The sequence below is a fragment of the Boeremia exigua genome (genome assembly GCF_020726555.1).
Source record: "Boeremia exigua strain MPI-SDFR-AT-0100 chromosome Unknown C7974scaffold_7, whole genome shotgun sequence".
In the NCBI taxonomy this organism is placed as follows: Eukaryota; Fungi; Ascomycota; class Dothideomycetes; order Pleosporales; family Didymellaceae; genus Boeremia; species Boeremia exigua.
In genome coordinates, this window is record NW_025763524.1 from 53,662 (window position 1) to 76,629 (window position 22,968).

General features: G+C 49.0%; 7 protein-coding genes across 7 annotated transcripts; 3 read left to right on the plus strand and 4 right to left on the minus strand.

Moving 5' to 3' along the window:
* Positions 1-2,116: 2,116 nt before the first annotated feature.
* Positions 2,117-3,298, plus strand: C7974DRAFT_312640 (nucleotide-diphospho-sugar transferase; the record flags this gene model as incomplete). Its single annotated transcript, XM_046138373.1, has 1 exon — positions 2,117-3,298. One exon carries the CDS (start codon positions 2,117-2,119, stop codon positions 3,296-3,298), a length of 1,182 nt encoding a protein of 393 aa, XP_045995890.1.
* Positions 3,299-4,413: 1,115 nt separating this feature from the next.
* On the plus strand, positions 4,414-4,914 carry C7974DRAFT_376678 (uncharacterized protein; the record flags this gene model as incomplete). Its single annotated transcript, XM_046140291.1, has 2 exons — positions 4,414-4,453; positions 4,526-4,914. 2 exons carry the CDS (start codon positions 4,414-4,416, stop codon positions 4,912-4,914), a joined length of 429 nt encoding a protein of 142 aa, XP_045995891.1.
* A 100-nt stretch (positions 4,915-5,014) lies between these two features.
* On the minus strand, positions 5,015-6,935 carry C7974DRAFT_359965 (Alpha/Beta hydrolase protein; the record flags this gene model as incomplete). The annotated part of the gene is made up of 4 exons (XM_046139678.1): positions 5,015-5,934; positions 6,002-6,313; positions 6,390-6,738; positions 6,807-6,935. 4 exons carry the CDS (start codon positions 6,933-6,935, stop codon positions 5,039-5,041), a joined length of 1,686 nt encoding a protein of 561 aa, XP_045995892.1. The 3' UTR covers positions 5,015-5,038.
* Positions 6,936-8,227: 1,292 nt separating this feature from the next.
* C7974DRAFT_424833 (uncharacterized protein) lies at positions 8,228-8,972 on the minus strand (the record flags this gene model as incomplete). Its single annotated transcript, XM_046144450.1, has 4 exons — positions 8,820-8,972; positions 8,600-8,762; positions 8,430-8,536; positions 8,228-8,363 (listed from the first exon to the last, which is right to left on the minus strand). Exons 1-4 carry the CDS (start codon positions 8,942-8,944, stop codon positions 8,228-8,230), a joined length of 531 nt encoding a protein of 176 aa, XP_045995893.1. The 5' UTR covers positions 8,945-8,972.
* A 5,615-nt stretch (positions 8,973-14,587) lies between these two features.
* C7974DRAFT_434300 (acetylcholinesterase precursor) lies at positions 14,588-16,755 on the minus strand (the record flags this gene model as incomplete). The annotated part of the gene is made up of 7 exons (XM_046144984.1): positions 14,588-14,916; positions 14,970-15,162; positions 15,212-15,447; positions 15,512-15,871; positions 15,919-16,009; positions 16,080-16,512; positions 16,562-16,755. 7 exons carry the CDS (start codon positions 16,753-16,755, stop codon positions 14,588-14,590), a joined length of 1,836 nt encoding a protein of 611 aa, XP_045995894.1.
* Positions 16,756-18,378: 1,623 nt separating this feature from the next.
* On the plus strand, positions 18,379-19,579 carry C7974DRAFT_313942 (uncharacterized protein; the record flags this gene model as incomplete). Its single annotated transcript, XM_046138432.1, has 2 exons — positions 18,379-18,748; positions 18,810-19,579. The coding sequence occupies 2 exons, from the start codon at positions 18,379-18,381 to the stop codon at positions 19,577-19,579; spliced, it is 1,140 nt and encodes a 379-aa protein (XP_045995895.1).
* An 81-nt stretch (positions 19,580-19,660) lies between these two features.
* C7974DRAFT_395429 (fungal-specific transcription factor domain-containing protein) lies at positions 19,661-22,668 on the minus strand. Its single transcript, XM_046141981.1, has 8 exons — positions 22,415-22,668; positions 22,051-22,349; positions 21,693-21,994; positions 21,560-21,640; positions 21,391-21,505; positions 20,844-21,336; positions 20,613-20,795; positions 19,661-20,535 (listed from the first exon to the last, which is right to left on the minus strand). Exons 1-8 carry the CDS (start codon positions 22,564-22,566, stop codon positions 20,118-20,120), a joined length of 2,043 nt encoding a protein of 680 aa, XP_045995896.1. The 5' UTR covers positions 22,567-22,668; the 3' UTR covers positions 19,661-20,117.
* Positions 22,669-22,968: the final 300 nt, after the last annotated feature.

Consider the following 22,968-nt stretch of genomic DNA (forward strand, 5'->3'; position numbering starts at 1 on the left):
TAAGCATTGGCCAGTGTCACTAAGCCCCTGCGATATGCTTCAACAATCAACTTGACACGAAGAGACTCTGAGCCTCGTTGTCAGGACTGTTAGACCCGAGAGACTGGAGAAAGATTGGTAGTCAATTGCAGCTGAAGGTAGCTTTCCCTCAAAGTCCTGCGCCCTATTGCGACCACATGCTGACGCACTGGCAAAAAATAGTGGGGCACTAGAAATCAACGCCCCGAGCGCTTTGAAAGCTGTGCGACCTGCATTCTCGTCAAGCCACGGCGATGGAGAGGCAAATGTCGGGGACCGTGTCGTGACTAAGCAGCTGCCAAATTTGAACGGGACAGCAGTGATCTGACCTGGGCCACAGGAATTTGAGAACTGTACTGCTGGAGCATATGCACCCATAACGCGGGAAGATACATTCGTCAGAGATAATCCACAGATAAGTCCACGTCACATCGTTCGCCGACGCAACGCTGAGAGGACTCTCTTGACCGCATACAAAGGGGAATATCATTCTATATAGTAAAGATAGTCTACTTATATGCCTGATGTTCTTGTCTCCGCACTTCAGACTCTTCCGACCACTCATCGCCTGCCGTTATGCCGCAGCGGCAAAGACCTTCTTGGCGGCTTGCCGAGGCTCATGACTGTTGCCTGCTGGTAGCGTCGATGCACAGCAATTACTACCACTCCCTCGATCGATCCTCCGCATGGCATTCGATGAAATCATCTAGAACATGGTCTCTGCTGCGCCTCGTTAGGTCTACTCCATAAACATTGTGTCTGCACAGTACAGGCAGCTTCGCAAACTCGACCAAACAATGCAATCACGCCCACAATCTGTTGAAGGACTAGCTGGGATGAATGCATGCTGGAGCACCAGGGTCTTTGATGCCTTCTTAGGAGGGCTTATAGCTTGCGGTGCCGTGGTACAAGCCGCGTCCGATAGGTGCAAGAACAGAGATGCGACATCCTTCCAGGAGGAGGACAATCGACATAGTTGACCAGGAGAAGTAAAAGAGCGAGACGTTCTGACCTTGTTCCCACCGTAGGTATGTAAGCACCAAGTAGATTGGCACGTCCAATGCCAAGCTATAGGCTGTACCAGGCGCACAGCTTCCAAGCCAGCTCGTCGGGCAGGGATGCCCAGTTGTTCACGATAACGATGGTGTCGAGCATAGGGTAAGACGCGGCTGTCTCGGCACATGGCAAAGAGCCACCTGCCGCGCGCGTAAAAGGCGAGACAAGTCGAGGCGTATTATATATGGGCCGCATAGCAAGCAGGTACAGTTTCAGCCCTTCTCTTTTCATACTTACCACAGCTAAGCGAGGACGCGAAATTTCTTTTCCGAGAGTATCGCGTATGCTTGGCCGTGTTATCTAACTTGAATGTGCGCATCTACATGTCTTTGCCAAACTAATCTGCTCATGCATGCATATGTATGTTGCTACCAATCGGATAAATGCGAGGTTCTGGGAATGCAGCCCGCTCTTCAGGTGCAGGATTCGCTTGTTGCAAAAATTGTGTTCCTGCAAATTTGCGGCTTCAATACGAGTCAGGCGTCCTCTATACCGTGTTCCAAGGCTAACAACGTAGCACGACCAAGTCAAGCTTAGCCATTTTCGGCAATACAACGTGGATGCAAATACGAGGCAGACTAAAGTTCACGTCGACCACTACATGGTTGACGAAGGCATGCGAGAATCAAGGAGTGATTGTCATCTGCAAGGCGGTCGTGATCAGCAGAATACCCGGCTTCTATATCAGCGTTTCCAAGGAGGCAAAAATTCCAAGGTTCCTATGGCACCATGTCTGCTAGGGCTGAGTGCATCTTAACATCCCGCCTAAGGCGTACGATCGTTGCGCACACTAAATCCTACACCAATCCTTCCACATTGCCAAGATGCCCATTGGTATGTACACAGTAGGACGCAGTAATCAAACTCGTGCATTGCCTCAAAGCTGTGCATGTCAGGCCAGCCATCGTCCGAAAGGGTCTGACTGCTGTCCTACCAAATGCGGCAGGGCTTACGGGATCGAAGTTGGATGAAATCAAATCGAAATAAGATGCGCTGCGCTGCTGTGGATTTGCGTGGTTTTGTGCTCCTTCGCTTCTCCAGCATGCGATCGTCTGTGGCTGGGTTGAAGCCCGCTTGGACGAAGTCTTTGAACTCTTGGAACATCTTTACGAATCCTCGATGGATCCGGATCGCACTGGCTACAGCACTGTTAGTGTCGACATGCATCTTCCTCGCCGTTGAAACGCGTGCCTTCGATAACATCCCCGTGCCATCCTTCATCAGCCCCAAGGTGGCCGAACCCGAAGAGCCGCCACCGATTCCCGCACCGCCGTCCTACCTCGAAGCCAACGTCGCTGGCACGATCCAAAAACCAGAAAAGCTCGCATACGTGACCTTTCTTACGGGAAATGTTGCTGAAGGCGATGATTTGTTCACGCCAAACGCAGATGCAGATGATTTGGAGGAGGACAAATACTTCCAGGCCATCCGCATACTCCTCTGGCAATTCATTCACAAACCCGAGACGCGCACTAAGCATGATGTTATCGTCATGGTCACACCCACCGTCTCTCAGGCACGACGCGATCGGTTGAAGAAGGATGGCGCGATTGTCCATGCCGTCGAGCTCCTGCATACTGTCAACGACAGCTGGGTCCAGCCCGAGGTGCACCGCTGGGACGACGTAATGACCAAGTTACGCGTTTGGGAAATGACCCAATACGACCGGATTGTCGTGCTCGACGGCGATTCGATGCTGCTCAAGAATCTTGACCCAGTCTTCGACGACCCCGGCGCCCAACTTCTCGCTACCAAGCCCTCCAGTCAGACTGATCTGCCTTCAAACTACCTCCTCGCATCCATTTCCGAAGTCTGGGACTCAAGTCACACGTTCCCGCCGACGCACGGCACAGGTCTCAAGAATCCCGGCTATTTCAACGCTGGATTCTTTATACTCGCTCCCTCGCTCTCTGTCTTCGAATACTATAAATCGCTGCTTAACACACCTGGCTCGTTTGACCCCAAATATCCTGAACAGAACCTGATGAACTACGCACATCGCTGGGACGGACCCATGCCGTGGCGAGAGATTGCGTATACCTGGAACATCCGTTGTCCAAACGACAATGACATCGCTCATGGACTAACCAGCTTACACGAGAAGTGGTGGACGCAGCCATACATCTATAACAACGACAAGACGAAGCAATGGTTGCAAGCGCGACGGTGGGAGATGAAGGGATGGTATGATGCTTTTGAGACAGCAAACCCGACACGTGTATGAATTGTTGTAAGAGAATAGAAGCACAGCGCTGTGGAGTTGAACATGTTTTATTGCGATTATATCCAATGTCTTATTGTAGCCTATTTCATAGCCGTGTAAGAGTCTTAAGAATGGACCGAATAATGTCGACAAAGTTGAATACTACAGTAGCCCGACACCTACTATGGTATTGTTCTCTTCCGCATGCCCAATATGTTTAATGTCTACAATCTATTCGAAATTCTGCAAATGATTGGCGGATCGCACCAACAGAACACAATACACATTCTTAAGATTCCAGAATCACTTACTATGTAGACGTCTAGTCACGGCAGCAATAATTCACTAAACTTCTTAGTATATTTCTTCCTTACCTCTACACACACATCTGAGGCTGCACTATACCTGGATATTTACAAAAGCGTTTTGTACAGCGAGGCGATTGCAGAGGCTCTGCAAAAATTCTTCGCGTCCTGAAGAATTTCGGCAGGGATTGCAGCATCGATATGGCCCAAAGCCTTGCGAACAACATGTGAGTGTCCCCTGACGACTGCATTGGCGTTATGTATAGCCAGGATATTCTGCTGGGTTAACGAGACGTGCGCAAGCTTACAAGTAGCTTTGTCCAATTTGACTGGATCCTTGGACAACATGGCCTCCCTAATGATGGAGTCCCTCTGAAGCTCCTATTTCATCTGAGTCTTGAAAGAGTCCGGATACGTTGACCAGCAAACTCCATACGCGATACCTTCCGCACGAATGGGTTTTCATTGCAAACGACATTAGGTATTCAAGGCCCGCAAAACCTCGGGATCGTCCGCTTGGCCACCACCTGCGCTGTTGAAGTCTAACTTATAGTTAGGATCTTGGTTGGTGCTTTGGCACGAAGTTGTTTAAGATCTGATGATAGACCGTGTTGAGACCTTTCCCCGTTGGGAGCTGACACTACCGCAGCGGCATCGTATAACGCGTCCGTCAGGCGGAACCCGGCTTCGGTGACGACAGTTGTTTCCACGAAGTTCGAGTACACTCCCTGCAAGTTGAAGCGGAATACTGTCTTTGCCACATATTGAGTAGGAGATTGAGGGGTCAAGATTTGAGAGCCCCTAGGTCCAATTCTGACGAGCGCTTCATATATGACTTTGATGAGGCTCTTTTGCTCCTTCTGTGCAGAAGGTTCGTCATCAGTCGGTCCACGAGCTCTGTCATTCTTCGTGCATGTGAGTTCTAGAGCTCATGCGTACCAAGTCTCTCATTACCCAACCTCTGCATCCTCACTATCCGATAACACCCCTGTTGGTTTCACTATCGGTGTACCCGCCTTCCGTCGCCAGTTTGGTGACTTCATGGACGACCAAGTCGGATATGTTATGAAAACAGACTGTAGTAGTGCCTGGGGCGGCGCTGGTGTCGGTATGCAGACGGTCGGCGCTGCCTCGTCAGGCTACGTCGCTAATAAGTTCGGTCGCCGCTGGACTTTAGGCATCTCTGCTATTATTGTCATCGTGTCTCTAGTAACATTTTTTGAAAAATTTAGCCTTCGGCGTAGTCTTAATAGTAGCTACGTATATAGAGAATCTACACGCTACCTGCACAATAGTTTTTGTTTAACAGTATACTACAATCTAATCACATGAATTGTAGCTAAGAGGCATGGCTACGAAAACTCTTCTCGCTTACTAATAATACTGTTTAGACTCTCTTAATTGAGTTGTTATTTAATAAACTAAAATTGCCTACGTGACAAGCTAACGCTGGCAGCTACAACTCAAGCGACACCCAAAATGCACACCTAGGGCCTGCAGCGTATTCCTGGATAACGCTTGTACCGTTAATCTCTAGGTTAACGGTGGATGAATTCGATTGGCGGCCAGGATATAGCAAAGATGAACTGCCATTAATGTTCTTCGGCTGTCCACTCGTGACAAAGTCTCCAATCCAACGCTGATGAGTGTGCGCAGCCTGCTCACTAGCGACACCACTCAGTGTGACCGGATCAAACGGACGTTGCCCTTCATCATTGTAGAATGTGTACTCAAGATCCGCGCCATGGATGCCAGGTGGTAGACTGAACTGGTAGGAGTAGGCGCTTTGTGGGAAGGCATTGAGAAGAGGTAACTTTTTGCAGACGATGATTACGTCAGCCCTCATGTTAGAAGCGCGACCATACGGATCCGTGTATCCATGCGTCCCATCAAGAACTGCTGGATAGAGTGTCTCTGTTACATGATCAAGATTCTCTTGAGTCATGGAGGGGTATAAGACGAGGACCGAATCCGCAAAAGTGGTAACATCTGTGGCGTTGGCCGGTGTGAAAAGTACACCTTCGTCGGGGTTGTGACCGATCATGATAGTGACGTTGGTATCATAGTTGCCATCACGGAAGGAGACGGCCGGAACAGCGGGTACGAAATCTCCATCGACGGCCGGTCCAAATGTGAAAGTGCCATACTGAGCGTCGCGTACCACGGCCATATTAGCCCTTACAAGGTCTTCAGTTGAGAGTTGCCTTGCTTCTTGGATGGTTGAGACATTCAATCGGGCCAAAAAATCGTTGAAAACTCGTTCTTGCTCATCAACCGAGGGATGCGGAATCCAACCAGTTGATTGCAAAATTGCTTGCTGGAACGGAGCACCAGCGTCCTGGGCACCTTTGCCTGCTTGACCGCCGAAAGCCTAGAACCGTCAATAGGACCATCCATTCGTAATGTGGGGGGTTATAACGTACCGTTATTTGATGCGTGATACCACCTGCGCCAGCACTCTCGCCCATGACCGTTACTCGTTTGGGATCTCCGCCAAATTTAGCGATGTTTTGCTGTACCCACTGCAAGGCGAGGCGTTGGTCATAAAGTCCGGCATTGGAGGTACCATTCTGTTCAAAGGATGGACCAGAAAGCCAGCCGAATGCTCCCAAGCGGTAGTTCAGTGCTACGTAGATCATCGAATCGTTGCTTCTTCGCAACAAACCACCAGGGTTGGCAATGGGCGAAGTGGTCTTGTCACCAGAAGTGTATCCACCACCATAGATCCAAACTGTTCAATGTATCAGCCGATGAATAGCGAGCGGGTGAATGTCAAAGATGAAATTCTCATGACAAACACCACTTACCCAAAACCGGCGCACCATGTCCATCTTCTGCAGGCTTGAATAGCTTTTCAGGCACCATGACGTCTAGGAATAGACAGTCTTCGGTAGTCCTCGGGTCAATTGGAGCCAATGGCTGGTCGCCAGTGCTAGGCGCAGGCGCAGTGATTGGTAGGCCCGCAGTATATTGGGACATAAGTGGAAACGCGTTGACAGACCAAGCCGGCGGAGCCTGTGGACAGAGCCTTGGTACACCCCCATCTTGGATTGTAGATCTATTCACAGCCGGAGGTTGCGGAGGGGCAAAGCGCAAATCTCCCAGAGGAGGTGCTCCGTATCGAATATTAGTGAAATTGTAGAAGCTCCCCTTTTCCTATCCGATCGGTGTCACTAAGTGCATCTGTGATGGTGGTTATGGACACCAGAAGGATTTTAACTTACATTGAAGGTTGCTGCGTGCAGTTCGTAGCCAAGATCCACAACTGGAAGACCTGAAATGGCAATAGCAGCCGCTGAATGTATCAGCAGCCCAAAACTCGCAAGCGCAATTTTGTTCTTCAATTTGAACATGATGTTTTATCAGAGCCTTGAGTGTTTCTTTAAGACCAAATTGTAAAGATATCGTTATGAAATATTCTGTCCGCTTTGTGTGGATGTGGACCGGACGATGTTAAGCAGCATACGTTAGGGAAGTGATAATTTATATGTGTACAGAGTCTTCATCCCCGAGATTCGTCCTACAACGATCGTCATGACTAGTTATTACAGGGATCCCGGCCCAATTAGCTGTATATCTCTATGCTTGCGAGACATGTCCCACTTGCTCAGCAATTAGCGTTAATGGACCGTGCAGGTAATTAATAGGTTCTGACGATCGGAGATAGTCAAGCATGAGGCTGTTGACAAATGCCAAATGCCAAGGCGAAGAGCACGATTCTGACAAACCCTATAGAGAGCTCACAGATCTTAACTCCGGTCAGGAGAGTCCGTTCATTGCACATCAATGGCGTGACTTGCAGACTCGTCAACGATCCATCAAACCAAGCTACTCTAGCTCAATCTATCAGTAATCAAATTTCTTACATATAGTCCTCGATAGGTACCTAGATTAAGTGGGAATAGGTTAACAACTGTTGCGGACCAAGCGCTGTGTAAACTTAAGCTGTATAAACTATAATCGTACCGTACAATAGCCTGGATAACGTGTTCTACCAACAAGCTTACCACACTAACAACCGGGCCTCCCTACTATAACGCGAGCAGTCTAGAGTACAATAGCTTAACAACCACATATTCCAACTATTTAAAACTCTGACAGAGGATAGACTAGATCAATCTATGGTACGTCCTGTTGTAGGCTTGTATATAGCATGTTTAGTACTAATAAGTAACGTATGTAGTGAAAAAAGACTGACAATACAAACTTCGCCTCTCTAGCGGCCTTATCCTGTGGATAAATTTTAGAATTCAATTAGAGCATAGCAAAAATCGATCACACCTAACAGGTCAGGTAATGAATAGGTTTAGTAGCCTAACTACAAGATCGAAACTTGTGCTTCGAGGCGGTGAAGACCTGTGTTTGCATGAACGGCAAGCTCTGAAATCACAATTTTAGCGTCAGGGCTTGAAACTGGCTGTATCTGCGCAGACTCAGCACACTTTGAACACTAATGAGGTTAAAACGTTTGCCGGTTGCGTAACTACAAGCTCACGTCACCTTTAGCTTATATATTTGCTGCTACGAAACTACAGGCAATATCTACAAATAATCATGAGACCAACAAAATATGCCATTACGAAGACATCGCAGCTAAATGTTCACGGTCCACACCGCATCACCGTAAGCACTCTGCAACTCATGCTTAGTATGGGGCGAAACACGGGTCCTCCGAAGCATCAACACGGAAACCATTGTATTCGACCAAGCTTCCAGAGTGAGGGTGCAAGTTCGGGATGCCCGTCGTCGAATTCTTCGTAACCGTGAAGCGAGTCGAAAAGCTGAACCTTATGTTAGGAACCAAGCTTGGAATTAAAAGACAGAACAGAGTCCACTAGTATACGTACTAAGTCGTAGAGCATTCGCCCGCAGCGATGATGTGCAGGATACCATTTAGCTGGTAGGTCTTGATAGTATCCGTTTCGTTGGCCACAAACGTGATATTTGGATAGTGCTGCATCGTGATCATTCATATTAGCTTCTAATCCTAGCGCTGTTCTGAAGGAGAGCAACTTACGTTCCAGACAACCGACCCATCATCCGGCAGCATGGCATCCATTAGTGCGCCAACGCCCTCGATACCTGATGCGGTATTGTTCAACACAGCCAGTGTACCGATCGGGGTGAAAAAGTCGGTGAAGTTGGATCCTGACGTAGGGGTTTCTGCCTGGAAGAGGAGCCTATCACGGGGTTACATAAGGGTGGAAGGGGTTTGTTGGACAAAAGGGAAGGTTTACTCTTCGTAGAATGGCCCAAAAGCGTAATCAACCCCACACTGTGGGTTGTAGAAGGTCATATTGATAGCGCTTACTGCAGGTAGCAGAAGCGCTGCAGCGTGAAGGATCGTCGTAAGGGACTGCATGTTAGCGGATTGAGCTTTTCAAGTAGGCTGCCTGTGAATATCAAATGGGTGCGTCGTATAGTGTATACTTATACATGTGTCTATTCCAATCTACACTGCTTTGTGATCACTCAAAGACTTCGGCGGCTTGTCACGGCGACGGTTACTACGCATTGAGGAGCTGTGTTGGAAACCAGCCTCCTATGACGAAGCCAAGTATTTTATTTCCGATACACCGGACATTAGTGAAACTTCAATGCTGCATGGACATCACGTAAGCATGTTTATATAAAGTCAGTATGGGTAGCCTTGGTATGGTAAGTTACTATACCGTGTCCGTGCGCGCAATGCGCGGATTCGCGCAATGCGCCGAACCCACCTAATAGGTACCTGTAATAATGAGGCTGCACAACCACGTACAATAGCTATTACTATATAATAATGTAGTAGAGTGTTCTGTAGATATATATAAAGAGATTTTGCTATATAACTTAATTATATAGAGTTGCAGTGCGGCCGCTACGGGTCTTATGGGTACGAGGAGGTGGAGGAGGCGTTGCAGGCTTAGGTGCCCTACGAGCACCTACACCACGACGCGCAGGCTTCTTCTTAGCTGCTGCAGCTTTTGAGGGCCTGCCTCTGCCTCTTTGGGATAATTGTATGGCTTTTTGAGAATTCTGAAGCTTTTTATCACGCTCCTTTATAGCTTTCTGTTCGGCTTCTTCTGCAGCCTTCTGAGCCTTGGCCTGCTCACGCTCTTCCTTCTCTCTTGCTCGCCGCACACGCTTCTCCTCTGCAATCTTCTCCTTGTATAGCTTATTAGCCTTCCTAAGCTCAGCCATCTCAGCTTTTCTAAGCTCCTCTGCGCGCTGCTCTTGTTGTTTAGTCTTCTCACGCTGACGAGCTTCCTCTACCTTCCGAGGCGACCAGAAAACTGCTCCACCTTGTGCCCACTTCTTCTGTTGCAGATTAAGAGTCCTGCTCTTGTTCTTGTGCTTCTTCTGGGTCTTTAGGACCTCCTTTAGGCCTGCTATCTCGTGGTGGAGTAGTGAGTTCTGAATTGAAATGTGGTGGAGTGAACGGCTGATCTTCCTCAGCTCCTTACTACCTTCATCCTTAGCTACCTTACGCAGTAAGGTCTCAATTTTGAGCCAATCCTTGCCAGAATAGACTGAATTAGAGCTTGAATTGCTATCAGAGGCCTCTGGGGATGGCTTCTCAAATCGTTGAAGGATAACGTTGGGTTGGAGGGGGGCTATCCCAGTTGCCTCAAACGATCTGAGTATCAACTCCTGGGTGAATGTACCTACCCAGGCCTTCCAGAAGAGGTGGAAGAAGTCACTCTTCTTGACCTTTGCCAGTCCCTGGCCATGGTGAAGGTACGTTGTGAGCTCCTTTGAGTATGCAGTTGATAGAGGCTTGAACATCACCACATCAAGTGGCTGGAGCGTGTGGGTTGAGTGGGGAGGTAAGATGGCTAGGAGTATCTTGTTCTTATCGCAGTAGTTGATGAAGTCCATCGTTACGTGGCTGCCGTGGCCATCAAGAATCAGAAGGCGGTACTTCCTTCGAGCCTTGGCCTTGGTGAAGCGATTGAAGACCTGTTTGAGCCAGGCAAGGCCTATATCGTTGTTGGTCCAGCCAGTAGGCGATGAGGAAACAAATGCGTTGTGCTCGCCTGCCTTGATTTCCTCTACCCAGCTCTTTTGAATAGTGTTATTGGCAGACTCGTATAGGAGGCCTGGGGGCAGTGCTGATCCATCACCGCACACACAGGCTATGAGCGTCACCCAGGCACGATTACCATCTCGAAGCGTTGCTTTAACCTCCCCCTTCTCCCACATACGCCTGCTGAACACGTGCTTGGTCCTAGTGGTGATACCAATCAAGAACCCCTTCTCATCCATATTGTATGTATCTTCAACCTCAACGTTATACTCATCAATCTTGGCCTGCAGCAGGTCGAAGTAGAGCTTGTACTTTGAGTGTGAGTCAGCGTTGTGACGATCAGAGTCCATTCCAGTGGAGTATTTAGAGATAAGATTGATGGTGTACTTGTTGATAAAGCGCGTAACCCAGCTCTCGGAGACTGGCTCTTTGGCTACTGCTGACGCAAAATTTCGAATCATCTCTCGTGTAGGTGGAACTCGACGACTGGTAAGCTCTTCTACATACTTCACAAGCTCTACTTCTTGTTGTAGGGTGAGCTTTTGCTGTGCAACTGCCTGCGCTTGACGCGATCGCGTTTCGCGTCGGTAGGTTCGCGTCAACGTTGAGCGTACAACACCATACTTTTCAGCTATTTTAGACCAAGGAATATCATCTTGAGATACAAAAGTATCACACTCTTGAAGGGCTTCTTCTAATCCCATCGCGTTGTATTGTTGTGGGGCTGAGATAATAGAGGTGTTTTGGTGATCCCGCGCATTGCGCGAATCCGCGCATTGCGCGCACGGACACGGTACTGTGTCCGTGCACCCAACGATCGGAGTCAGGCAACGATCGGGGAACAACAATTACACCCAATTTTGACGCGTAATAATTCAACCACCATGCCAGGTATTAATGATGCGCTTGCAGAGATTCGTAAATTGAACCCTGGCGATAAACCTGTCTATACAAAAATTGCGCTTAAGCATGGTGTTGATCGCAATACTCTATCGCGCGCGCACCGTGGTGTGCAGGTCCCTCGACGCGTCGCCAACGAACACCTACACAAGCTCACTCCACAACAAGAAGAGGACCTTGTGAAGTATATAGAGCTGCTAAGTACCCGTCATATAGCACCTACAAGGACCATGATACAAAATTTCGCGTCTAAGGTCGCTCAAGAACCTTGCTCCGAGAGCTGGGTTACACGCTTCCAACACCGTCACCACGACCGACTTGTAGCCAAATGGACGACCGGCATGGACTCTAGTCGCCACAAAGCTGAGTCTGGGTATAAGTACAAGCTGTACTTTGACATCCTACACAAGAAGATCACCGAATACTCTATTGAGCCTGAGCACACGTACAATATGGATGAGAAGGGCTTCGCGATCGGAGTACTAGGAAGGACAAAGCGCATATTTAGTAGGCGTCAATATGAGAAGAAGGAGGTTCGACAGGCTCGTCAAGATGGCTCACGTGAGTGGGTGAGCTTATTGGCAGCAGTCTGCGCAGATGGTACTGCACTGCCGCCAGGCATCATATTTGCGTCGAAAAACTCCACAATCCAGAGTCATTGGGTGGCCGATATAGAGGCAGAAAACCACCTAATTCACGTGGCTTCTTCGCCCTCTGGGTGGACGAACAATGACATTGGATTAGCCTGGCTTGAACAGGTATTTGATCGTTATACAAAGGCAAAGGCGCGTCGGAGCTATAGGCTTTTGATAGTAGATGGCCATGGCAGTCACCTAACGCAGGACTTCATCGACTACTGCGATAAGAATCGGATTATACTGGCCGTGTTACCCCCTCACAGTACCCAGACGCTGCAGCCGTTGGACGTAGTCTGCTTCAAGCCACTCTCCTCCGCGTACGCCTCCGAGCTGGATGACTACCTCCAGAAGTCTCAAGGCCTATCCCCGTTGACAAAAGGTGACTTTTGTAGCTTATTTTGGCCTGCCTGGGTGGCTACATTCACGGCCGAGCTCGTACAAAACGCCTTCACAGCCACGGGGATAAGCCCACCAAACCCCAACGTTATACTCGATAGATTCCGCCACACAACACCTACTGACTCAGGCTCAGTTGCCTCTGGTTCTACAGCTTATTCAGCAGAAGACTGGCTTAAAGCTTGCACTACTTTGCATGCAGAGGTGAAGGATCCTCGCAGTGTAGGTGCCCGGAAGCTCGGCCAAACTATCCACCACCTATCAACCCAGGTTGAACTCCTTCACCACGAACTAGATAGCTTGCGGCAGACGCTACACAAAAAGCAGAAGCGTCAGAAGCAACCTAGCAGGCAATTAGACCTGCAACAGCATCAGGAGTATCACGGCGGAGCTATGATGTGGTCTCCTCGGGCTATCCGGGAGGCACGGGTCCGCATAGCAGTTACTGAGCGAGAGAAGGAGGAAGAAGAGCTAAGAAAGGCAGAGATGAAGGAGTTAGCAGCTGCTAATAAGCTATACAAGCAGAAGATTGAGGAAGAGAAGCGTCAAAAGCGGGCAAGGGAGAAGGAAGAGCGTGTCAGGATGAAGGCAGAGGAACGCCGAGCAATAGACGCCCGGAAGGCAGCCAGGGCAGCCAGCAAACAGGCTCGTGACTCTACAAAAGCTATACAACAGTCCCAAAGAAGCAAGACTACAACCTCAAAAGCTTCTGCAGTCAAAGTAAAGCCTGCGCGTCGTGCTGTGGGTGCTCGTAGTCACCCAAAGCCTGCCACGCCTCCCCCAGCTCCGCGCACTCACACGACCCGCAGCGGCCGCACAGCCACATTATATAGATAGATTGTATAGAGAATAATGATCTGCTAGGCCTATAGAACAAACCGCCAAATTATTTGACAATAATAGCTATTATATGCGGCTCTACAGCTTCATTTTTGTAGTAGGCCTCAGGGATCGGAGCGATCGTTGCCTGACTCCGATCGTTGGGTGCACGGACACAGTATCCGTCCGAGGATAGGCCGAGCCGTGCCAGCCCATCCCTACTGAACATCCACGCTAAACCGACCATGATACGCACAGGTAAACCTCCATTCACCAAGAACTTCCGTCTCCAGCCAACAGCGACACGGGCATGATTGCGCGCAAACTCAGCCACGCTAAGCCTTGACTCGATCCCTATGTATCATGCGCGCAATGGGGCAACTAAAGCATGCATGACGGAAACGTCTATACAGCAGGCACAGTCCTTGAGAGAAAATGACTGATGCTCGAGCCAGCCGAAAGAGCGGTGGCTTTCTGGCAGTCCGGTGCAGGTTAACAACAGTAGTGCGTGGCTACTACGTTCGTGTAGTGGTTTTGAGCTTCGAGAATGACCTTTGAACAGCAAGCCAGCCTTGGAATGGCAAGTGAAAACAGTGTTTTGCGCACATTCAATGGGCATGTAAATACCACGCAAAGGAAGATTCTGTGTACCAACGCAACAGATTATATCAACTGGTTGTTACGTTCGCGCGGTGATGTTACTGTTACAAGAGAACTTCAAACACCAAGCCTGTAAGGAGGGATCACAACAAGCTACTACTGTCCATCACGATTTCTAGATGTCGAGATAGTTTTCCGATGTGTTGTGTTGCTTGGTCATGCAGGATGGAACGGATGCGCAGGATCAAGGAACACATAGCGAGCTCTAAGGTGCTCTTGCTGCTGAAGGTACATTATCCTATTTAGAGTCCCGGGGACTTAAAAAGTCATTTCATGTCGTGCTATCCCGCTAGCAGGCAAGTTGAAAGGTCGATAGCGTGCCGCACGTCACTCAACAACCATCATGTGCGCATAAGAGTACCTTTCAGCGGCATGATTTTGAACTTCACAAATGAAAAATCACATTACTAGAAGCTATGTCTTTAATCCATTTCCCAGATCCTAAGAACAAAGGCAACTCTAGTGTATAGAAGAAGCTAAACATGAGGTTTCTAGCCTCTACTAGATGCTACATGATGTGACAGAGAATGGAAGTGAGCTAACACGGAGCGTAAGCTGTAGGCTCCGAAACTTGATCCCTTGATCACGCCGGAATGATTGGGGCTACACCTCGCCAGAAATCACATCGTATGCCACGACCTGCTTCCCATGTGTACGCGTTCGCAAGTGTGAAATTGTTCCGCAATCCTGGACCAGTCAGGTAGCTAGTGGGGGTTAGTGAGCCGACTTCCAATCCTCCTACAGCCTCAATGCCGCCTGTCTGGTTTAGATTCAGCTGGTAGGGTGATGCATTTGAGAACATAGGCCAGGTCGAGGCAGGGTTAGCCTGCACTGGCTCGTTGGACAGAGCTCCAACTGCTAGCTCGTTCGAGATGGACGGGTCTTGGTGGGTGATAAAATTGCCCCACATTGCTAGAAAGACAGTCAATACATATCATTAGCAAACATAGTTGGCAGTGACTTGCTCATGAAGGCTCGTTGAAAGTCAGCGCTGAGAATTAGCGATCGACCGAGCGGGCCCAGGTAGCCTTCCTGATCAGCGCCATGGGTTCCTGGTAAAGGGCTGAACTGGTACTTGAAAGCTGTGTGCCCTTGGCCAGAATACGCTTCGGCCATCCAATACGACGGGCATACGAATGTCAACTCAGCATAGAGGTTCTGTATAGTGTTAGCGTGAGCCCGAGTGTCACCGCGGGGTATAACGTACATTCGCTCGCTGCTGTGGGCCAGTCGCAATCGAGCTTTGGCCCAACGCACTTGGCTCAGCGTACCCAGAGGTTGCAAATAAATCGCTGCTGGATCTGTCCACGCTGCTGATGCTTGGATAATAATCTAGAACTTTAGCAATGTCGTCCTCTTGAAGTTCAGGCAACACATTTCCGAGCCACTCGAGGAAGTCCGATTCTGATGTGATGTTTTGTGGCGTAAAGAGAGGACCTTCGTCTAGACAGAATTAGCGATTCGTTCTCGTCTGAAAAGTGGCTTGTTTTGTGTCGTTTGTACGCACTGGCATTGTTTCCTACTAGAAGACTGCGGCCGTTTAAGCGCTTGTCAAGAAGTTGACGGCTTGGTACATCCTGGACGAAGACTCCATCTGTGACGGGGAGGAAACCCCATGTACCGAATGTACCCGTAGTGCTGACCTCTGCGGATGCGTTCGACAGTGTCGCCGTATCTCTTGAGACTAAGCAGTCGAAGATTGTCTCGTTTGCGCTCCTGTAAGCACCCACCGGACATCCTGCTGCTTCGGCAAAGGCGTAGTAAGACTGCGTAGGTACCCAGTGGTTAAAAGCGTATTGCTTGGGAAGATATGGAGATGCAGCAATTGAGCTCCTGAACAAAGACTCGCCCAATGATCCACCATAGGCTGTTGGTCAATCAGTAATGCCCAAAGATTTCGACTCAATATCTTACCCATATCTTGAAGCATGACAGAGCCGCCTCCGGCACTGACTCCAGATATTGTTACTGATGAAGGATCCCCGCCAAAATTACTTATGTATTCCTGTGTGGTATGAGATTTGTGATGTTGCATTCGTGGGTCATCTTAGGCCAGCTTGGAGGTTCGCACGTACCTGTACCCATTGTAGAGCAAAGTTCTGATCGAGCAACCCTGCATTAGCAACGCCGTTTCTTACTAGTTCATCGGAAGCCAAGAATCCAAATGCACCAAGTCTGTACTGTATGGAAACGACTATAAAGCGGTTGTCGTTAACAGTAATGAGATCTGTAAAGTCTGTCTGGCCATTGCCGACTCCATATCCACCTCCGTGGATCCAAACAAGAACAGGCAGCTTTGTCGCATTTGCTGGACCTTGGACGTTGAGAAAAAGACAATCCTCGGATATCTCGGCGGTGATTGCGCCAAAGTTAGGAGCTCCAGAGAACGGAGATTGATAGCAGATAGGACCATATCTATCTGCCTGGATAGTCGCGCTTCGATCGATTGCTGGAGGCTCTGGTCGCTGCCAGCGCCGAGTACCAATCGGGGGTGCAGCGTATCGAATTCTGATGGTGTTACTCAAGCGTCTTGGCCAGTTTGTGAACGCTGACTTACCCTCTCCATGTATTGATCCTAGTAGTGGTATTAGTTGAACCTTGGTAAATTCCATAGCCTAGGTCAACCTCAAGAGACTCATTTCCAGAAGATCGTGTTGCTCTTAATGCTTCTTTAAACGGTTGCGAATTCGGGAAGGCGGTGCCTGTGGAGGACAAAGCGACCAACAACGCGGGGAGCCACTGTAGATGCATAGGAGCTGTTGATGTACGGTAGAAGTGGCCGAGGATGAAGAGAAGACAGCCGCTCAATATACATAATTCTAGCTGAAGCATCGCGTTAAGTCCGAGGAATCCGAAATTGATCTGTAATGTACACGTACGCATTGCTTGGGTATAAAGATCCGTGTAAAATGAGCCGGACCGAATCATGATACGTGCTGTGCGATTAAAGTGTCCTAGGTCTGAGAGACAAGTTTCTTGATTTGGATTGCACAGAAACGGTAGGAATCACTGTCAACATCTACCGACATCTATTCATAATCTACACGGGCGTGACTTACCTCTCTTGAGGGCCATTATTATCAGTTTTGCAGGAACAGATTGAACGCCGTCTTTACAAAACGAATTTCTCCACTCAGCAGCTGTCTTAAAGCCATGTCCGTAAAGCCATTTTCTTTTGTGGCTGCATGCATAATTCCACCCTTCCTGCGCTAGGATTCAAGTTGATGTGGGAAGCAACCAAGCCACGAAAGCAACTTCGATATACATATCTTCCTGGTTGTTGCTTGCTGACTGTAGGCGTCGGCGTCGACGCGATGAAAATCGCACCTATTATCGTTAGGCTCGAGGACACGTTCGATCATATGCGGACCACTAAATACGGACACAATCAAACTTTGCAGTATGATGTCATAAGCAGTGCCAGAGGAGGGTCTCAGACGGGGAAATGAAATACTTCACTTTCAAATCTAGGTAGTACTGCTTGCGCATAGAGTGTGCAATAGCTTGGACCCGAAACTCTGTCCACGCCCTCTCCCAGCTTTGTATGCATATGGTATCATTCATAGCATATAGACACTATGAGGAAGATCCTTGAGCACCAAGGCCTTCCTTCCTAGACTATCATCATACAACTTTACCCTCTGTCGGAACATCATCGAGCTTTGCATATCACGGCTCAGAACGAGATAGTCTGGCTTGACTTGCTGTTGGTATACCCGCTCACTATTTAAAATGGCTCTAAGCCTACTGTCGGCGCTTGAGAAATTGTAATCAAGAATGCGGCACTCGCTACCGAATGTTTTTGCTCTTGCTATCACTCAAGGTCCTGTATGTTGGTATGACTCATATAAGGACTCTAATACGGCGGCTCATATGACGCAAGTCTCAATACAGTTACACTTATCTTTGCTTACGAAATCTGTCTCTCTTTCTCCATAGGGCAATTTTACCCTTTCTATCTACGGCCTTGGCTTCAGCTCTTCGGCCTGGCTGATGGTCAAACCGATCGTCTCGGTCTCACCAAAGCATAGAATTTCGATTCCTCCGGTCCGGATATTGCCGTGCTTTCTAGATATGCCAATAACAGCATGCTCTGCTAGATTTGTTACCTGACAAGTATGGAAAATCTTAAGTCCGGAACCGGTCTTAAACTAGCGCTCGCCCAGCAATTTGTACGGAACGCAGTACCAAGTCTCTAGCATATTGGCAACGGACGAAGCAACATTGTTATCGGGTTATCGTCAGTGTCATTACGCGTCAGTCTCGACTTGATTCCTATATAAAGTGTTTTGACAAGACCCAAACACATCACCACCATCATTCTCTACATTTGTCATCATGCTTCTCAATACGACACTATTGCTCAATGCCACCATGCGGGCGGTCGTATGGAATGGTTCCAACATCAATGCCGTCACCGTAGAAGACGTACCCATACCGACACTCCAAGCTGATACCGACGTCCGTATCCGTATAACTACAGCCGCGATCTGCGGAACGGATTTGCACGTCATCCATGGTCTCATGGGAAGCACACAGCCATCCTGGGTTCTTGGTCATGAAGGTACCGGTGTCATCGAGTCTGTTGGCAGCGGAGTAAATAATCTAAAAGTCGGAGACCATGTTGTAATTCCAGATGCTTGGCATACTGGAGCTATCAACATGGATCTTGCTGTGCCAGAGGGTCAGTATGGCCAAGGTCTTGGGCTTGGTGAAGATTTTGGGAGCTACTATGGATGTCAAGGTTAGTAGAGTCATACCTCTCGTGCCTCCATCATGTTCGAATTGATCTAATAACAAATCAGGCGAATATGTGGTTGTACCCTACGCAGATCACACTCTCTGGAAGATCCCCTCGGACGGTGGTGTCAACACCACTAAAGAAATCGACTACCTTTTCACATCGGACATCTTCGCCACAGGCTGGGCAGCTCTTGAGTATGCTGGATTTCAAGCCGGTGACACAGTAGCCGTCTTTGGCGCTGGAGGAGTTGGTCTTTTGAGTGCTCATTCTGCCTTGATCCGCGGTGCATCGAGAGTTTATGTTGTAGATTGGATCCCTTCACGTCTTGCTCAGGCTGAGTCCATTGGTGCTATACCTATCAGCTTGAATGGAACTGATCTCTCGGCTGTGGAACAAATTCTCCGTCTTGAGCCAGAGGGCGTGACACGTAGCGTGGACTGCGTAGGCTATGAAGCAGTCAATGAGAATCTGGAACGTCAGCCCAATAAGGTCATCCTAGACATGGTTGCTGTAACCTCTGCACGGGGAGGCATTGGCTCGGTCGGCGTCTACGCTTCACCCGGTTCGACGCCGGGAACCCCGCTGGGAAATATCTCGGATACAGTCGAATTCCCCATCGTGGACTTCTTTGGAAAGCGACTGACCTACGGAATTGGACCGGTAGATCCCAAGATGGAGGCTCCATATTTGACGCAATTGATTGAGACTGGAGTTGCTCACCCTGGATTCATTGTCACTAGTATTATCGACATCGAAGATGCTCCGGAATACTACCAGCGCTTCAACGAACACCTGGAGACGAAGATTATCATTAGATTCCCGTGGGCTTAAAATGGGCCAGTAGTAGAAGTACCTAACTACCTAGGTAGATAGTTCAATTCTAGAAACTGCAACCAATAATTTGATAAGCCTATAAAAGTAAACTATGCATACAAACTTGTAAAGTAGGTATGATATTTGGGGCGAGTCGCAGCTGATGAATAAAAATTCGGAGCCATCAGGAAACCAGGCGCAAATACTATGGCGCGATGTTCGACGGGTACACTCTTGATGTGTGAGAAGATTGCGCGATAATGACGGCGATATAGGTGGCCATCCAACGAAGATCAGGTATGGAAGCTGTATGTCAGTGTTAGGCTCGGACTGTGAGTTCTGGTCACATTGCATTTGGCGACACGGTATTTTGCTGGCGTTCGGCTTCTGAGCATGATATGCGGCCAATTTGTAATTGATTCCGGGTTTCAACAATGTCTTTGTTGCACTTCGTAACGCTGAAGAGAGATCAAGCGTCGTGCCATTACCGTGTCGCATAGAACATGAGTTTTGAGAAAATCACAGACGCAATCCCAAACAATACAATTTCTCATGGCTATTGCCTTCCGTAGTCAATGAACGCCTGATCAGGCATATTCATCGACTCCCAAAAATTATACACCGAGGATTCGTTCAACAGGGACTCAAGAAGATCGTCAGTAACTAATGTTGGCGCACCAAGCTCATTGATGTTGATGGTTGGGGCGTCCTCGGGCGCGGTTGTTCCCGATGTGGAGGGTCGTCGAACTTGAGGGACACCCCAGATAGTCTCGTCCAATGGTCCGGGCATAAGCTGTCGAATTGCTTCGCCAAAGATGCCGCAGAATAATGAGGCTGAAGTGTGTGTCTTCTGTAGCTCTCGCATGATCGTCATGCACATCTCGAGTTTGTTGAAAGCCAGACGACGAGTCAAGCGATTATCAGATTTGCAGCCAAGTAAGTGGACGTGCATGCCTGGCACAAGAAGTGGCGGACTACACTCGTCAGTTTTGATCTTGCACACACCTCAGGGGACGATGTGAAGTGCTCTCAGTGTTTTCATAAGACTCACGTCATTGGAGTTGCAAAGCCGACCAGTCCTTCACGAGCGATACAGTCCACAAATCCATTTGCCTGTGTCGCCGCTGTCTCCAGGCGTCGATGTACACGAGCCCTCCATGATTCTTCCGCTCCGTGATGGAGACCTTGTGGTACTGTCGACACGAACGGGCGATACAGTGTGATCAAGGTCGCTCTGATAACGTCAGAGTAATTAGATGATGCATATCAGTCGGGGACTTACTGGAGGTGCAGCTGAAGATTGTAGTAACTGAACGTTGCCAACGGATTCCGGTGAGTGTCGTGGAGCTCAGGAATGACGAAAGCGCTCAGCTCAGACTCTAGGGCATCAAACTGTGACACTGTTGGCAGCCTTCCCAGCTGTTGATAGAACAGAGACAATATTTCGCCCAGTAGTCTACTGAGCCTGATCAACAGAATCCAGTGCTCGACCATGACATCAAAGCCCTTGGGCACCCAGAGCTTCTGCAGATTGACTGGCAACATGCTTAGGTCGTTTATGACGTCTTGCGACACTGGATATGGCATATCGCAGTCGCTGAGACGGATTCGAAGGGGTCTCCCCAGTGTAAGACTCAGCCAGCGGTCCCGAAACAAGCAGCTAGCCCACAGTCGCCGCCAAAGGTTTCGGCGCTCGGGCGTAACATGAGGATTCAACCTGGTAGTATCTGGATCGCGATGTAGACCTATGATTTGACACCAATTGATTGCAGCACCTTTTAGAGACATGTCAGCGTGGACTCCGGAGTAACAGGATTCAATACATTTACCGCTCCAATACCACGGCTGCGAGTGACTGTCTGATTCCGAATGCCAGAAAGATAGTAGTAACGCAGATTGCAACAAAACTTCCTTGTTAGTCTCACCTGAGTTATCGTACATGCACTATCTTCGCGATCAGCACAATGCTTTGAAGGGACTTCTACACATTTTTCTTGCCTTCGCACGATCATAAAGCGTATCTTTCATATGCTTCCGAGACGTGAAGTTCTCGGTCCTCCATACATCATCAGGAACATACTACGAAGACTATATCAGCTCTGACGTGTGGTCATTGGGTCTCAGACCTTACGTTGACTGCCACTACAGCCATACTCCAGTATAGTAACATGCCGTGGGTTGGGATTGCGTCTGGTGACTTCAGCTCAAGCAGTTTCGAAAGATGCAGAATTGGTAGCCCAGGGTGCACGTGGTGAAAGTACGCTAGAAGAAGTTCCTGATGCGAATACATTTGCAAAGAGCTCAGCGCACCTTTGCGATAGAGGAAGTCTCGGTCGTCCTGGGAAAGAACTCTGGGAGGGTTTGATTTTAGCATGATATGCCTCGGTAAAGGCTCATGAACATCAATAAGAGACGTGACACCTGGCTGTTCTCCTGCGCGGGCAATCAATCAATCAAAATGCATCAGGTAGCCTGTACAAAATCCTTACCCGTGTAAAACGGTGTGCCTGAGTTCGAGTCGCCTTTCGTTCTTGCGGCGAGCGAAAGCTCGGCTCCGCTCTGCTCCTCGTGCAAGTCTCTCTGTCGCGCTGGATTGAAGCCATCGTCAATACTTTTGCTCACTGCTAGCAATACTGGCTGACGAGGAGTGTGGACCCGATTCGCATGACTCGAAGAAGAGGCCCGGATACCATCTCTTCCAGAGACATAGCTTTCGTTGACAGTGACACTATTCGAGGGCTCCTCGGAGTGAGGGAATTGCGATTCCATCAGATTAGCTTGTCGGGGCCTATATTGTGGTCGCGTGATGGTCAGCTTGAGGTGAATGGCTGCGGGCCTCGATGTTAGCCTTACAACTCATGACTGCCCTCGTGTATAGTGCATGTGGTGCGATCTTGGGTGCAGTTCGAGCATGGAATCCCCGTAACGGTAACGCTGCACCGCACTTTCCGTCGCCTGCAACTCTGACAAGCAACTGTCGAGCGATGGCGGCGTTGAGCCGGCATGAGAAGGTCATGCGACCAGAAAACGGCGGGTGTTGACGAAATGCCGACCGCCCAATCTTCGTTACGTTGACGTCGCTTGATGTGAAGCTTGAAGGAGGGTAGAGTCGTGAAGTTGGGAGAGGTTCGGGATCCGGCCGGCCGGGTCCATGCGTGATCGGCCCAGATCGGTCTACCCAACATCTCTTAGCCAGCACGTGATCCCATCAATGCTACTTGTACAACCACGCCATGACTTATAATTAATACTGTCTCTGCCTATACTAGAGGTAGATATACCCTGCTACTACTCTACTCTGCCGCTATCTTAGGCCTGTACAGGCCCTACCCTGCCCCTATAACAGGTGTATCTATCTGCTAGCGTAGATAGTGGAACAGGAGAATACTGCACAAGATTACTGGCCC